Source organism: Aquila chrysaetos, chromosome 14 (genome assembly GCF_900496995.4).
Source record: "Aquila chrysaetos chrysaetos chromosome 14, bAquChr1.4, whole genome shotgun sequence".
Taxonomy (NCBI): Eukaryota; Metazoa; Chordata; class Aves; order Accipitriformes; family Accipitridae; genus Aquila; species Aquila chrysaetos.
In genome coordinates this window covers 4,932,668-4,949,693 of record NC_044017.1, presented here as the reverse complement: position 1 = coordinate 4,949,693, position 17,026 = coordinate 4,932,668, and the positions used below count along the sequence as shown (strand labels likewise).

Below are 17,026 nucleotides of genomic sequence, written 5' to 3'. Positions count from 1 at the left end.
GAAAAATAACATGCTTCCTCGTAAAAAAGTATAACCTGTGCATCTGGATCCAAGGCAAAAAGTTTAACTCTGCTTTCACTTTTCAATTTGATTTCTGCTTCTCTGGTACTCTGTTCAAAATAAAAAAAAAAAAAAGTCTTAGTATGACACTATTAAATTAAAGTGGTTTTTTAATTTCATTCCTTTTTCTGTGATGTTCAGAGCTTTACATGTTTTTAATTCATGCACTCTTCTCTCCCTAACTGAGCTTTGCAACTCCTTAGTTCAAATTGCTCCATCATGTCCAAGTAAAAAGTGAGAAAAGGCTACTCTCCTCTAAAGGCTTTTCCAGGCCTCAAAACACAAAAACGTACATCAGCAACATGTAACCTTCAAGCTCATGCAAAGCGTACTCCAGTGTAGCCTCCTTAAACAATAAATAACTTTCATAACACTATTTTATTAAAAAAAAAAAAAAAAAAAAAAAAAAAAAAAAAAAAAAGGCATGGATCTAGGTTAAAGTTCAGAGCTATCCTGAGACCGTAAGATTGCTCAGGAAACAACAGGTTACCTAAAGTAAGAAACACCATCAGAGCCCATTTTCTTTTTTTTTTCCTTGCTTTTTTGGGGGTGGGGTTTCCCCCCCCTTTTTTCTTTTCTTGAGCTCTACTGCCAAAGAAGTGGTTTTCCTATGGGTAGATGGAAAAAACCCCCACATTTCCAAAACATAAAACCTTCACACTTAAAAGTTACTTTGCAGAGTACACTTGTACACTGATCCTGCCTGGGATTTGTGGATATCTACCTACAAACAGTAAACCAAAAGTAAAGTGGAACAAAATAGAATGTGAAAACTGATGGTATACATAGTCTACTTTTTCAAAAAAAGGTATTATTTAAAGAGTATTCTATGATTTTTAAAGTCAGAGGACATGACAAATGGACATATGCATGTGCCAAAATTACCCACGTAGGAGAGTTGCCATTCCCAAAGTAGTAGCTGGCTAAACAGGGATACCAAGTATTACATTACAGACAGGTGTATATTTTTGGATCAGCATGTACAGGTTAAAAGAAGTTACCAACCCAAAATGCTCATCACTGACCATCAGCTGCAAGTGATCTACTGTCTACATCTGCTTTGCTGGAGGTTGAAGAACCTTCTACTACATCTCAAGAAAAAGAAAAAAAAACCAAAAAAACATCAGCTCTAGGATCTCAAAATCCTATTTTAGGTTGATAATACTAATAAAGAAAAGAATTTGACTAAAGGACGCACTAGAGAAGAGGAACTTCTGAGGCGTGATTTTGAGTATAGGTGCTCTAATGGATTTAATTTACTTTCCTTCATTATCTTCAACACACACAGGAGAAAAGACAAGAGTTGCTGTGAAAGACACAACCCAGACACTTGATATCAGTAGAGTATTGGCAGACTTTGCTTGCTCAACAGCCGGTATGATTGAGAAATACAGGACTAAACTGTGAAGAAGTGTAAAGATGGCAAGAAAGTTGCATGTCTGTTTGGAAAGGGAAAAGTCAGTGGCAAGAACTGAAGGGGAAGATGATCTAGTCATAGCAGCAAGATGGAAACTTTTAGCTAAAGCATCTTGAATAGTTTTAGATTCTTTGGTGTTTTGTGCACTAAAGTTGAGACAAGATAAAAATACACATTTTTGAATGACAGATCAGGGGCAGTGGGTCAGAAGTCAGGAACTGAACATGTATGTAGTCATCGACCCAGTCTACGGCACAGCAGTGACTCTCTAATTCCATTTCCTCATCTGTACAACAGGGACAATGTTTTCCTACCTCAAGGAATACTGGGACCCATAATGGTTAAGGAGGTATTTGGGCACTCTGATCATGACAGTCACATAGTTATTTAAGGTAGAGGTCTAATTTGTTTTCTCTGAAGATTAAGAAACAAAAACCAAACCAAAACAAACCCCTTACATTCACTCTTGGTACTTAAGTTACAGGTAAAAGGAACATAAAGTATGCAGGACAGACAGACAGATTGAGATGTATACGTACACATCTGTGCACTGAAGTGCACAATACCATCTTTCTTACTTTGTAACATAAACTAACAGCTGTTGATAGAAAAATGAAGGCTTGGAGATGTACTCACAAGGGTTAAATCTTTCCTAGGAATACTGGGGTTTGCTCTATTGTCAGGTGCTCTACAATCACCCCTGAAGGAATTTCTCTTTCCTCATAAGGATATTAGGTCAGCTATTGTGAAAATCTCCTCCTAGAACCAACAAAAATAATGGAGCAACTATAAACTCTTCTAAAAGAAGGCTCAATGCCTTGTAAGTCTTCCACTGGGGAAAAAAGAACCAAAGCCAAACCCAAATAACAGCTGAAAAGACAATGCAAGAAAGAATAGAGGATGAAAAAATCCTCAAAATAAACAGCATTTATATAAAGTAATCAAGTTAAGGCACAAACAGTGTACTAATGCAAATGGGCAGATTTTTCCCTGTACTTCTCCTCAGGGAAAAAAGGTTAGAAAAACACATTAGAGCAAATTATTTTGAAAGGTAGTATTTAGTAAAGATGAACTAGAATGGGAAAACTAAAAACCTTATTTTGAAGGAAACAGAAATTTAAATGGGTTATAACCATGGAATAAAAAAAAGCCAGTGCTTAAAGAGCTGAGAAAAATAACACACTAGAAAAATACCTAGTCTTAAAGAGCTGCATGCTTCCAATCAGAAGGTTACGGAAACAGGAAGCAGCATTTTTAGTACTAAAACTATATGGAGGTGCTGCAGCCCTGAATAAAAGTCCACTCTGGAAGTCATATGGAACCTAAGCGTTCCAATAACTCTGACTATAAAGAAAGAAAAATCTTCCATACAATAAGAGCATCTAATTTATATTTGTTTCTGAAATAAATTTCCATAGCCTCCTGTAAGTCTGCTGTTTGATGCTTACAGGTCTTCCAAGGAAAACTCGATTGTATGCACCACAATCCAAATTAATTTCCAAATACAGCCATAGCTGGAGTGAGATTATCATATAATAGCTTTCTGTGTACTTGTGCTAACTTGATTACAAAGCAGCAACAGAAAGAATTAAGTCAGCCAACCAATTTGGATGCTAAAAGCCTGTTAAGGTATTCTGACAGGATCTTTTGATACGTTAGCTATTGTAATAGATAGAATTTGTTTTACTGCTTGTTCCCAGTTTATAAGCTGCACTCCCTTCAGGAGTAGTTACTAGGTCAGACAGATCCTCAGAAAAGAAGGGGAGAACATTCCAGAGCATGGTCAAGCAGAAAAGTTTCAAGAATGCAGACTGTGCCACACAGAAGAAAGAGTAAGGAAGTCACAGGAAGGAGTCTGGATTCTGCAGCTTCAATAGAAAAAGGTCACCAGCTGCAGGCCTTAGGTGATTTAACAAAAATTTCTCCCTTGGAGAACTCACAAAACTTATTGCAACACACAAGTCACTGATTGAACTGAAATAAAGTCTCCAAATGGCCTGAGGAAGAGTTACTGTTATTTTCTATTTACTTCTATTTTATTTTATTCTTATTTCTATTTCTACCACACCTCTGTAAAAACAAAATTGAAAAGCAAGAACTATGGCAATACAGGAAGTACCCGTGAACTTGCCAGCTTGTTACGAACACAAGCATCTTAAAATACATTCACATCATCACTGCTATTAAGCTCCTCCAAACTTCTAACTATAAGAATAAAACTTCAGTGTAACTAGATTTCTATAGAAATACTTTAGCACTTACCTGCATGCAATAGAACAATAGAAAATATGCAAAATACAATAAACTAATAAAATAATAAAACATGTTGCTTTTAAACAGCATGTCAAGATTTATATAAGCAACTTTAAGACAGTAGCTAGTTTGCTTCCAAAAGCAGAATATGAAGAAGCTCAATAACCACATCTATTCATGAAAGAGCTTCTAAGCTTTCAAAGCACCACAAACTGACTGGAAGCTAGAAGCCAGTACCTCACCTTTACTGAAAGTTCATGTGGCTAACTTATGTTTAGTACTTTATATCCTGAGTTGGCATTTACAATATATATTACCTTGGCAATTTCAGGATAGTAGTTATCAAAACTACTTGATGAGCTTTCCATTTTGCTTTGTTCATCATCTGAAATTATAAAATCACATTTAAAAAAACAAATTTAAAAACCCCAAACAAACAAAAAACCAAACTATTCACAAGACTCTGTAGCAAAAATATTTGGGTTTTTTTGGTTGTTTTTTTTTTTTTTTTTTTTTTTTTAACTCCTACCCGCTCAAAAGTGACAATTGTTAATATAAACAGATTGTGGATGACTCCATAATTCCATTTCAATGCAGTGACTTCTTGGAGGATGTAACCAGTTACATATACTGGTAAAATAGCAGTTATTTCTAATCTTACCTAGAAAATAGCTTTAATATTAATTTTGATATCTGCATGGGGAAAGGTGATTCAATGCACAAATTTACATTAGCCTTTCCACTATGCACTGTGACTTGATTTCAAAACACATTCCCTCTGTTCATTAGGTTCCTAGCTCTACTCTCCAACAGTTACTGGATTTACAAAGCAACCATTCAGTCAGCTATAAGCATCTTACAGTTCTAAGGTCAATTGGGGACCACTGACTAAAACGTCTTTCACAGAGCTACAGGCTTCTCTTTTTCCAATTTGCTTTTGTTGCAAACATCATGTTAAATTCCAGCAATCTTCACCAAAGACTGTGATATCTCATTTTAAACTCTAATGATCCTTTTTGGTATATTGTACTACTTGTAAGGAGAACAACCTTCTATAAACTCCTCCAGGTTCTTCTGGATATGCATGCACTTGGTCTCACACCAGTTGCCCTCCCCATCCACTCTCAAGGGGGAAAAATGCATCTAGACTATCTTCTTGTCACCAAACTACCAACTATAACAACATCACATTCGTTAGGGATATCTGCCTTACCTATTCTTAAAGGGGTCCAACAGAAAAGATTCGACACCCAAGCAATGTATTTCAGTACTTGTGGGAAATATTTGAGGTCAAGGGAGTTACATCTAAATTTAAGTCCCTTACTGCAACCACAATTTCTTATTCTACCTACAGTGACCACAGAACAGATTATTCCATTTTCAGCAGCATTTTACATATTTCAAAACAAGTCCCTCCTAAGTTTTTTCTTTTCCTTAAACTGCCTTGGTCCTGATTTTTCATTGTGGGTTCTATTTTTCTAGACTTCTGATCAGTCTCATTATTCTATTCTGGACTTAACTCAATTGGAATCAATACAGAACAGTGCTATTTTAATGCCAAAAGGCCAAAATTCTCATCAGTTCAAACAGACAGTGAAAGGGCCTATAATTTTATAACCAAAGAAAACAAAAAAATTTAGCCACAGTAAAGCCTTTCTTTCCAAATGCATTATGCAGACATTGTCACATAACTGTATTAGCATTGCTAGAAACCCTGCTTACCTTCGTGAGACTCTCCATTTCTTTTCTCTTGCATTGCAGCCTCAAAGTTAAGCTGAAGGATTTTGTTCAGAGTGTTTATCCATTCTTCCATTTCAAGTTCACTATCTGCAGCTAAAAGGTAACTACTCTTGTCTTGCATCTTGAGCTCAAATGCAAAACGTCTGACTTTATTGTTCTATAAGAAAATAAAAGATCTTTATAATATCTTTACATACTGTCTACTCACAATCAAAATTATATGTATTTCAGATCTTTTAACAAAAGCATACATTTGATATTTTGAACAAATATATTATAATTACACTTTTTCCTCTCTGACATTTGAGCCTTTCAAGTTATTTGTACTACTGCAACAAGTGAAAGTATGAAAAGTAACAGCCCATTTTTTAGTTTCCGCTCATCATGCTGCTTGTCATAATTTTAAAAAAAAAAAACCAAACCAACAAAAAATTCAGTTTTCAAAAATCAAGCCTTCAGGTACTCAGATCATCTAGAAGTGAAGCTAACTAAGATCCACCAATTAAAAAAAAAAGCATAAAACTCAAATATTAATAGAGTGGGAATCATTTGCATGTTGGGATTTTACACCGGAGGTTAAATCATAACCAACCTCAACCCCGAATGCCCTGATATTGCTAGTCTTTTAAATATACATGAAGTTGGGAGTCAATTCCTCTTTGTTCCTCAACCATTACTGTCATCTTTTTTGCACAATTTAAATCAAGGTTTCAAATGCTACGTAGCTTAACTCATATTCCCATGAATGAATTCACAAGTCTTAAATGAAAATTCTACATTATCATCAATTTAATTTAAAAAAATTGATAATTCATTAGATAAACATTAAAATAAACAATAAGACTTAATGGTTGAGGGATTTTTTTGTTTGTTTGTTTTAAGTTACATTAAATGCCAAATTACGTTTTAGTTAGTACATTTAGTTTTTTACTAAACATTTGGTTTTCAATTAATTTTCAATTAACAGACTAACTACTGGTTGGCAAAACGGTCAGCTTTCTACCAAAGATGAGTTTCTGTTGAGGAGGATAAACAAATGTATGGACTCCAGACCTAAGGCAGTCTTACCAATTAAAATCAGTACTGAAGTAATGAAAAATCTTAACAGTAACCTTTAACTTCCACAGTTTCCAGATGCTAATACAACACGAATAATAAGTAACAGTAAAACAATGAATAAAATAAGGTCAGCCGGAGAGGATACAGTACATAATACAAAATAATAAAATCACACATCTGGAAAAGGGCCATTATTTATAATATTTTTATAGTTGAAAATCTCATTAACTTGCCCCTCACCAACAATTCAAGTGAAGAAAATAGCTATTTCCTAACCCCTTTATTCTAGCCATTGAATGACTTCTTGGCTTCACAGAAGTGAGCACTAACTGATTTTGGGTTTGCACCTGATGTTGATCCATAACTAGTCTCAAATTTCTACATGCAGTTCTGAACATCCAGATGCCAAGGTGAACACTGATGGTACTGTAGAATACAGTATAGCGTTCAAGATACAAGACAACTATAAACTTTAAGCATCTGAAGTACAGTTTTACTTAAAGACTACTGTATCAGCCCAAAACCTTACTTGCAGTAGAACAAAGGAACAGTAATTAAAAAAAAAAAAACAAACCAAAAACCAAAAAGCTTCTGACAGAGTCTGAGGAAATTTCAGTTTACTTGAATTGAACTGATGGAACAGAAAGTATGGAACAGTACTTCATGAAAAGATGATTTAGAAAAAAGGGGATTTTCAGGATTTAAAAAAAGAAAAAAAAAAAAAAAAAAAAAAAGGAAAACATAGAATCACGGAATGGTTAGATGTTGGAAGGGGCCTCTGGAGGTCATCTAGTCCAACCCCCTTGCTCAGGCAGGGCCACCTACAGCCTGTTGGCCCAGAACCATGTCCAGATAGCTTTTGAATATCTCCAAGGACGGAGACCCCACAACCTCCCTGGGCAGCCTGTGCCGGTGCTCGGTCACCCTCACAGTGACAAAGTGTTTCCTGATGTCCAGAGGGAACCTCCCATGTTTCAGTTTGTGCCCATTGCCTCTGGTCCTGTCCCTGGGCACTGCTGAAAAAAGCCTAGCTCTGTGCTCTTTGCACCCTCCCTGCAGGTGTTTATATACATTTATGAGATCCCCCTAAGCCTTCTCTTCTCCAGGCTGAACAGTCCCAGCTCTCTCAGCCTCTCCTCATGGGATGGAGGTTGAAGCATATCTCCTTTCGTCATCTCCATAGTCCTTCTCTGGTCTCCAGTACGCCCATGTCTCTCTTTTACTGGGGAGCCCAGAAGAGGACACAGGACTCCAGGCATGGCCTCAGCAGTACTATTCAGCTGCTCAGAGGGGAAGGATCTCCCTCAACCTGCTGACAACACTCCCCCTAATGCAGCCGAGGATACCATTGGCCTTCTTTGCAGCAAGGGCACATCGCTGGCTCGTGTTCAACTTGGTGTCCACCAGGACCCCCAGGTCCTTTTCTGTCAGCTGCTTTCCAGCTGGGTGGCCTGTCCTGCACATACCGGTGCCTGGGGTTGTTCTCTCCAGCTGCAGGACTTAGCACTTCTCTTTGCTGCAGTGCCTTGCTTTCATTTGTAAATTCTGAAAATCTCAATGTTTTCTGATGATGTAAGCTAATATTGTAGTGCCCTCAACAGTCTGTACCAGAGCCACAGGCGGAGAATGAGAAACCTAAGTGGGAAACATTGCCTACGTGGGAAACAAGAGGGGCCAGAAACAGCCCCGAAGATGGAGAATACGTATTATCAGAGAGAGGGACAACCAAAGCAGAGGAAGCTGAGGAACAGAAGGAAAGATACCTTTTAAGTGCAAGACAAAGACTACAACTGTGTTTAGGAACCACTTTGTTTGTTGGTTTGTTTTAAAAACACAAACTGAACTCATTTCAGTGAAGTCAGCCAGAATTGCACCCCGAAGGCAAAACAATTTGTGTAAATCTGTATATAGAACTTGCAATATGATTAAGTTTATTACAGTTATAAGACTTTCCATGCAAAGTATCTATTAAATGTGTATCCAAAACCATTATTACAATATCTGGGAAAAAATAAGCCTCTGTAAGGCTGTTGTATCTCTCTGCATAAATCTTCAAACAACTTTATACTAAAAAAAAAAAAGATTTAAGAAATAAATTTTTATTAAACTTTGCCTATTTCTATCCAAGTTAACAAAACCCTAAAACCCAAGAGTTTTTTCCAGGTATGCTGTGCCTAACAAAACAGTTACATGCTGTACTGTAAATACATAACGGAATCACAAGGAAAAAAAAGAAATCTTTTCTTTGGCACTTGCTACTGACAAACATTTTACCAAAGCCCTTAACTTTTTAAAATAAAGAAAAGCACATAAAAGTAACATTATAAAGGTCAAATGAAAGCATCTGGAAGGGTGACTGAATTTAATACAATTCCCACAACAAAAATCCCACACAAGAAGCTATGCAAGACATTTTACAGCTCATGTAAGCACTAAATGTAACTGAAATGAACTTTAATTTTATGCTGTCATTACTTTGCCATGATTTAAGGTTGGGTTTTTTTGTGTGCTTGCCTTAAAATTTAGTTTAATATTTTTGATAAGTACTTGATATCAATTAGTAATTTATGTTCTTTTCAGAAAGATTTTTAAAATTCAGTCTCCTGCCCTTTAAAATCTCGTTCACTGTTTTTGCAAGATGCAGCATGTCTAATTGTTCCTCTGCATAATGGGTACTTATCGACATCTGACAAAAGTTATCTGTATTTTAAAAAAATCCATTTGCTGTCAAATACAGAATTAAGTGGAGAACAGGCAGAAATAATTATAATTACCTGAACCACTCCCATGCATGAATCTAGAAATATTGATCCTTTAGGTTCTTTTGATATTTTTTCATCTTTGTAGAAATTGAGATTATAGGATCCATCACCAAGTTGGATTAAGTGGAAAAATCTTCTTTTAAATGACTAGTGAAGAGAAAGGAGGAAAGAAAACCAATTGCAACACTAGTATTAAGCAGCTTCATATTACAAAACCTCTAAGTGCTATTTACACAGTAGGTTATAGACAAATAAACTAATCAGTATCCTCAGAAAATAAAACAGAAATCATTAATTAAAAAAAAAAGTTTAACTTAAAAACTTGCAGCAAGATTGTACCGTACTATTTGAAAGTATTTTTGCCCCACTGAAATGTATTTAAAACTAATACTATGTAATAGAGATTTATTTTGATAACCGTAAAAATAACTTAAGTTTGTTTCTAAATAAAGAGGCAATACAAATAAAAACTCATATTACATAGTCCCTTTTCTACTAATAACACACCAGCGTCCAGTTAAGAAAATTATTTAAAACACTGGACTTCTCCCACATACTGGATTTTTAATGCATTTTTTCTGATTTAAGTAGAATAAAAGGAAATTAAGATTGCACAGCTATAAATTACATACAAGCTTCCCTCTTTCATCCCACACTATTTTATTAATTTTTTTAGAAGTAAACCACATACAAATTGACTTCTTTAAGGCATAGCAATATTTAATACTGGTGTTCAGTTTTCGCCATGTGTAAGACATTCTTAAACTTACTCTCATTGTCACACTGATTGCACTATTCATGTTGCCTTTGTACAGCCATCCTTGTTTTGTTATTCCACCCTTCTGAGACCCAAGAGATGCTGCATCCTGGAGGTGAAGAAAGAGAGATGGGGGGGAAGGTAAAGTTTTGCATCACAGTCTGAAACTGTTGTATTTATCGAAAATTTCAGAAGTCATTTTTAAAAGGTCCTATGCTCATAATTTGACAAAAGTTATCTGTATTTTAAAAAAATCCATTTGCTATCAAATACAGAATTAACTGGAGAACAGGCAGAAATAATTATAGTTACCTATAGCTATGCTCATAATGTAATGATAATAATGTCCTATGAGTCCCTGCTGAAATTCTAGAGCTTTCTAATTGCAATTATCTTACTTAAAGACCAGGGATGAGACTGACCTCATCTAACTTTTGATAGGTAACCTCACCACTTATGTAGGTTTTCTCTATGGCCAGCAGGATGATCCAACTTCTAGTTAGCTAAATATTAGTCAGGATGAATCCCACTGAAATAAGGGAAAGAAGGAAAACTCAAAACATTTACTTACATTTACTTTGTAAGCTTTTTCATATATTCTAATCTTCCAGTACAAGAATTTTTACCAAATTTCTATTACCAGAAAGAACAATGTAAACTCATGCTTATCCAAAACTTCAATCGAGATTTCTCAAACCAGTTTGCTTTATATGTATTACTTCAAAGACATTACTTAAGAATTTACAGAGAACTAAGTCTTGAATTCTTGAATTGGATCTGCCCTTTTACAGATCGGAATCAAAGCTTTCTGAAGAGAACAAGACCAAACTTGGCAGTAATGGCAAGCTCACAAACAGCAGATCCAATGCACGCATCGCGGATCACACCCACTGCCTGTACACCACTTCCATCTGCCAGCTGATGGAACTTAGTAACTACATCAAAACCCGTAGGATGTTAACAACTACCAAAAAGCAGTACTCTACTATCAAAATGACAGATTTACAATTGCCACAGAATAAATATTAAATCACCAGTTCAAGCAATCTTTTAGAGCAGTACGAAGCTGACTTTACCATGGTTTCCAGTTGACGCAACCCATTCTGACACAACAAAAACATTAATGAATTAGACATGTAGGAAGATTTTCAACCATCTAGAAGAGAAATACTCCTGATAATTTATTATCCAAACATTCAAAATTAGCTGAGTAGCCAGTTGAAAACAAAACCATGAAACTTCCTCAAGGGCCTCAACTACTCTTTCTAATTCCTTTTCTCAGCTATTAAGAGAACATGCAACAAGAAGTGATTACATAAGGGGCACAGAGTCATTAGTTCAACAACTGAACATCAAACCCAAATTTAGGCATAATATGAATTAGTTTCTGGAACTAAATCAAGGAACATTCTGTAAAAAGTTAGTAGTTAATTTATTTCTAGCTTATTTTGTCTGTCTAGCTTGCACATTCACATGCATATGTACATGTGAACTTCAAAAACCTGCAAACAGAAGGCAAAAGATGCATCAATCTGTTCCTTTAAAAATTCTAGTCAGCTTGATACAACAGAAGTTAGACCCTGTAAGGATGATTTTCATATGCCCCAATGAGTCTCACTGTCCAAGCAATACAGTCTACTTCTTTCGTATTTTCAAGTCATTAGCCCCCACCCCTGTTCTATTACCTAGACAACATTTTTTCTTGAACAACAATCAAGATACAGAGACAACAATTTAAAACACTGGGTTTCCAACTATGATTCTCCACCTCCACTGGTGGGAGTTATCCCCAAGGAAAGGATGGTTTAAAACCACCTTTACAAGTATAAGACGACAAGTAGATGAGTTACTGTCAAAACTTGGCACAAAACCACCAATGCTTTTCTGTAATTTCACAAACCATACATAGGATCACCTGACATGACATGAATTCCTTCATTACCTGTGTTAACAAAAATTAAGATTTAGCTCTATTAAGACTCTTTTTCCAATTCAAAGTCTGAGGTGCGCTGTTCCCCAACTGTGTTGAACTGCATGTTTCCTAACAATAAAACTGTCATTTGGGCCTCTAGTTACACCATTTCTTTCTGTCAGGTAGAATTCCTGCTTACAGAGCCAAAAAGCTACTGAACCTTTCCAGCCCACCACCTGTTAATACAAAGGAACCCAGAACCCAGTCTTTAACACACAACTTTTACACTGAAAACATACTTCCTGTTTCCAACCGGTATGTTAATTTCCTCACTTTTATTATTACTGCTGCACACTGTGCTTCACTTTTTTTAATGATCTTTCCCACAAACTCAGCTCCAAAATTTACTTCAACAGCAACTGTTTCAACAAAAACAATTCCTTATCTTGATCCCATACCCCAGGCTGATTTAAAAATTCCATTTACAAACACCAACCTGATGGCCTGATAGCCCAAATTAGTTTTGAAAAGGCAATTCTCTCCGTTTTAACAGTGCAAGATTAAACTAATCTTTATCTGTTTTTTTTCTCCAATTTTTAATGACTTGCAGCTTTTTGTTTTCTATCAGTCCCTTAATAAATCAGCTTTCTTAAAAACAAAAACATAAGCAAAACAAAGACCACCAAATAACTTTTAATCTAAGACTTCCATATATGTTTTTTGGCATGCAAAGATGCTAATGTCTGAAAGAAAAAACTCTTGCATTAGTTCTTCCCTTGAGGAAAGAATTTATGGTCCCCCCAACCCTATCCCCATTAAGCTCCATTTTCTTCCTACCATGCTTTTTTCTTGTGTTTATATTTTAAGTTCCTCAACAAAGAGTAACAGACCTCTTCTCCAGTGATTCTAACTCTGAAAGAGATATGACATTCCTGCGTGCTGTAACAGGAAGCTGGGCGGAAGGAAACAGGGAGTCCTCCCCCCCTTCCACTTCCTAGTAGAAAACATACCACCTGCTAATAGGCAAGCCATATTTTTTCAGTGTTTAACTAACTCTAGCTGCAAGTATTTTTCCTAGTAACAATCACAGTCAATTATATCTCCATTTAATTTTTTTCACGTTTAACTTGCTTCTGTTGTCAGAAATATTATCACAGTAAATAATGCCAAGTCTTTTTAACATCCGTATAATAGAAAACATAATTATTCCCATCTTACAAATAGGAAGATTTGGATACAGATGCATGAAATTATATTTGGACAAATATCACAGTGCACATTAATAGCAGCACTGGAGAACCAGCACCCTGAGACTCTCTGTTCAGAATCTACCTACTGAGATCCACTCCCTGGACTATTTTTTTCACATTTAATCCAGGAAAGCTTGTGAAAAACTACTTTTACTTCATATGCAGCAGTTCTGAATAAAAGGAATTTGGAAGCAAAGTAATTGTCAAAAGGTAAAAACCACAAAGAAAAATATTAATTCTTTTCTGTGATGAAAGAGTTCAAGTACTCGTAAGAAAAGAAAACACTGGCATTTAAACACTGTGTTTTGAAACAGGGTGTGGTAAAAATTAAATATATCACACAAATAACAGAAGCAGTTATTGAAAAAAGTCTTTGACGTTTGAAACATAGTTGAAGACTGCTTGAGGCTATAGCTATCTCAGGTTTCCCCAAGCCAATGACAAAAAAAAGGAAAAACCTTAGAGTTTTAGTCAATATTTTTACCTTTTGTTTCCATGATGGATCTCCAGGTCTTATCCTATACTGAAATTTGTGACAAACTAATTTTAAGTCACACTGTATGCTACACTGTCATGCATGCTTCAGTGTGTATAGTGTCATACTGGAACAGATTCACCTATGATTTTACTCGACTTCGTGATTAAGCTACATGAAATATTTCTCTTTATATGCCCGTCTATACAGAAACAGTATAAGACAAGACAGATTTTATGAAAGCTGAAGGATTATACGTCACCAAGTATTAAAACTTCAATTTCACCATCTGCCAAAACTTGTTCTACTCACATGACAGATCTCAGGAGTGTAAGGCTATCTGAAAGGAGATATGTAAAATAACTACATTTTTTTTCCAATCAGGCTGTTCAAGCTAATCTCTGTTTTCATTTACCAACATCAACAGTTAATCCAACTTGTAACCTCTCCTTAGCCAACATTCTTTACCGAAAGCAATAGGAAGTAAGGAATTACTATTATCTCACCTCATCTTTATCTGCTTCTTCATCCACTTCATATAAATGAACTGGAAGCTTCTCCGATTTTGTCCCTTTACTATGAAAGAAAAAGCTTCTAAAATACTAGAAATTTTGTGATTAGTTACATATTTCATAGCTGCAAAAATAAAGATGTTATTTTCCTAACTGAAGAGGAAAAAGCACAAGAATAACTGAGTAAAAGCATGTATTTTTCATTAAATGTATTTCTTAGCAAGCAATTTTCCTAATTTGCACATCTGGCCACAGTGTTTCTTTTGTTCTGCTTGTCACTGTCCTTATGTGTGTACCTGGAGAGAACCAAATGCCTTCTAATTCACTGCACTCGTAATATCTTAGGAGCAAGAATTCATACCTGTAACCATTGGGTCCTTTTAGGACTATATCTTCATTTAAATTTGTACTGACTAGCATGGCTTCTATTCAGGGCAAGTAAAAGCCAGCTATTGACTTTTACAAAACCTGTGAGTCTATCAGAACTTTCCACAAGGAAAGCAAGCTATTTCATAACTGAAAGATGCAGGAGAGTAGGTAGGGAAGACATAGATCTACAGTTGTGGGATTCAGAGTATTCAGCCACTCTCAGATATTTGAAGCTGAGGGTCTAATCTCTACACAATCCCTACAAGATTTTGAAAAAGTTGGAAAAGATTTCTCTAGCAGATGGTTTAGAAAGTCTGTAATAGATGTGGATTAGGCTTTTGCTTTGAATCATCCTGTGAAAGTCTGCATTAGTTCGAACACTTGCTCTAACCATCTCGGTTAGGTTCTATTCCCTAAGTTACTGAAGAGAGTTCCAAAAGCTGCCTTTGAAGCTACAAAAACAGGATATCACCATTTTAGTTTAATCCAAACATTAGCCTGTTTTAGTTACAATGCTTACATTCACATTGTCAATGATACAATTTCTTGTTTTGACCTGCCTATTCATAAGGCAGCGCTATTATGGTATCTTTCCAGAAAATGGTTTAACAAGATTTTACGCCTTCAAGTTCATCAATATAAATGCCATCCAAGAAATCCTTACCATCTCTATTAAACACTGATATAGCATATTTCAAGTTACATATTACATGTATTAATACATTTCTGTAATAAATACATTAATATTAAATACAGTTAGAGTTTCTTCACAAATTCAGTATCTTTATTAGACCACTAGATAACATACTTACTTTGGAAGCTGTCGAAACTCTCCTGAGTAATCTTCATATCTATAGTTAACCACATGCCAGTCTGAATTGTAGGTTTTGATGCACTGTTTTAATGAAAACTAAATATCAATATTAATTGGAAGAGGATTAACAGCGTTCCCTAGACACACACACAAAAAACCCTCTTAAGATATGGCTGTTTATGCACTACTATGGTTACATGTCCATCTCTGAAAATTCCATACTTTCCCTTCTTTTGCAATACCGTCTAGTGAAATACAGCTTTTTGCAACGAGTAATGTTTCAATAGGATGTTATCACCTGCTAGACATCTATCAGAAAATGGTGAATACACTCAGCATCTGGATTAACCATCTTCAGTTGTCTGAAAAGTTAAAGCAGCATTTCGCTACAGCTGAAAACGTGACTGAGCTTTTAGAAAACCCAGCATTAAAATACAGATGCATTATTAAAACAGATTATTCAATTTCGCACGTACAGATACAGACGAACTAAAACCATCTTTTCCTCATACTTCTTGTGCAATCAAATTAATATTTAAATTTAAACTACGTGCTTCCAGCTGTTGAAAAGCAATTATGTCATTAAGCTCTGGACTAGATCATAGGAAACACTCTTTTACTCTACCCATGTCGCTACAACATAAAAGTACTGATTTATCTTGGCTTTAACCAAAGTAATACAAAACTGACAAAATCTGTTGCCAGAAACCATATGGTACAAAATTTCATATGTTACATGAATATACTTACATGTGCACAAACATAGCATCTAATAATTCAAAAATATTTTCTTTGTATTTCAAAATACAAAGTTAATACTTGCCAAGCAATTGTTTCTGCAGAAACTCATTAAACTTCGTGAACTACCTATAACACTCCTCCCTCCTTGTCTACCTTCTTCAAATTTATCTTAGAGCTGTTTAGGTTAGGTATTAAGGGTATGTATCACTGTGGAGAAAATACTTTGAGGTTTGAGGTAGATTCAGCTATTTGGAGCTCCTTCAGTTTTGTTGGAATTACAACAGACATTTACTTGTTTCAGATGTTAAAATATCAGCTTGAAGTATATCAGCAGAAAACCACTAGATAATATAAAGACGACAAAAATTTTAAACCTTTCATTCCTAAAAGGCTTCAACAAGACACTAAATGAAACGCAACATCACAGTCAGAACCAAGGGAATGCCAATGTAAGCAAGCAGTTTTTAAGTCTGAGGATGTTTCTTCTACAGATAATATAGAAACTATGCAGTCATAATGAATTTTGGCCTCTGCAAGTGTTACAGTTATGAATACCTCTGTTCCAGAAAACTGTACAAGATTATTATGAACTAACTAAGAACAACTGGTGTGAAACACTTGATCGGGAAAAACAAGCCACAGTGATTCATTCCAGATTTACTATTGCTCCCAATATTATGTATGGAAATCACCCATGTTCATCTGGGAAAGCCAAAAGTGTAGAGAAGGTGGGGGAGAAGAATCTGCAAAAGCCAATTACACAAACAAAATAATTCAAAGCTATCCTGTAATCCTTCTTTTCCAGCCACCAATGGAAAAAATACTAGGTTTTCCTGGAAATTTTCCCTTGAAATCATTGACAAGTAAATGGCAATAAATATTTAATTTTTTTTTCCAGGGCTTTT

General features: G+C 35.5%; 1 protein-coding gene across 22 annotated transcripts in view; it reads right to left on the bottom strand.

Moving 5' to 3' along the window:
- Nucleotides 1-17,026, bottom strand: part of DOCK9 (dedicator of cytokinesis 9) — a 137,106-nt gene that overhangs the window by 71,675 nt on the left and 48,405 nt on the right. For all 22 annotated transcript variants that reach the window (XM_030036643.2, XM_030036662.2, XM_030036655.2 and 19 more), the window contains exons 4-10: nucleotides 15,379-15,461; nucleotides 14,192-14,261; nucleotides 10,062-10,157; nucleotides 9,304-9,438; nucleotides 5,453-5,627; nucleotides 4,048-4,115; nucleotides 36-110 (exon numbers count right to left, since the gene is read on the bottom strand). In XM_030036643.2, coding sequence (XP_029892503.1) covers nucleotides 36-110; nucleotides 4,048-4,115; nucleotides 5,453-5,627; nucleotides 9,304-9,438; nucleotides 10,062-10,157; nucleotides 14,192-14,261; nucleotides 15,379-15,461 — 702 coding nt within the window. The remainder of the gene's footprint in view (nucleotides 1-35; nucleotides 111-4,047; nucleotides 4,116-5,452; nucleotides 5,628-9,303; nucleotides 9,439-10,061; nucleotides 10,158-14,191; nucleotides 14,262-15,378; nucleotides 15,462-17,026) is intronic.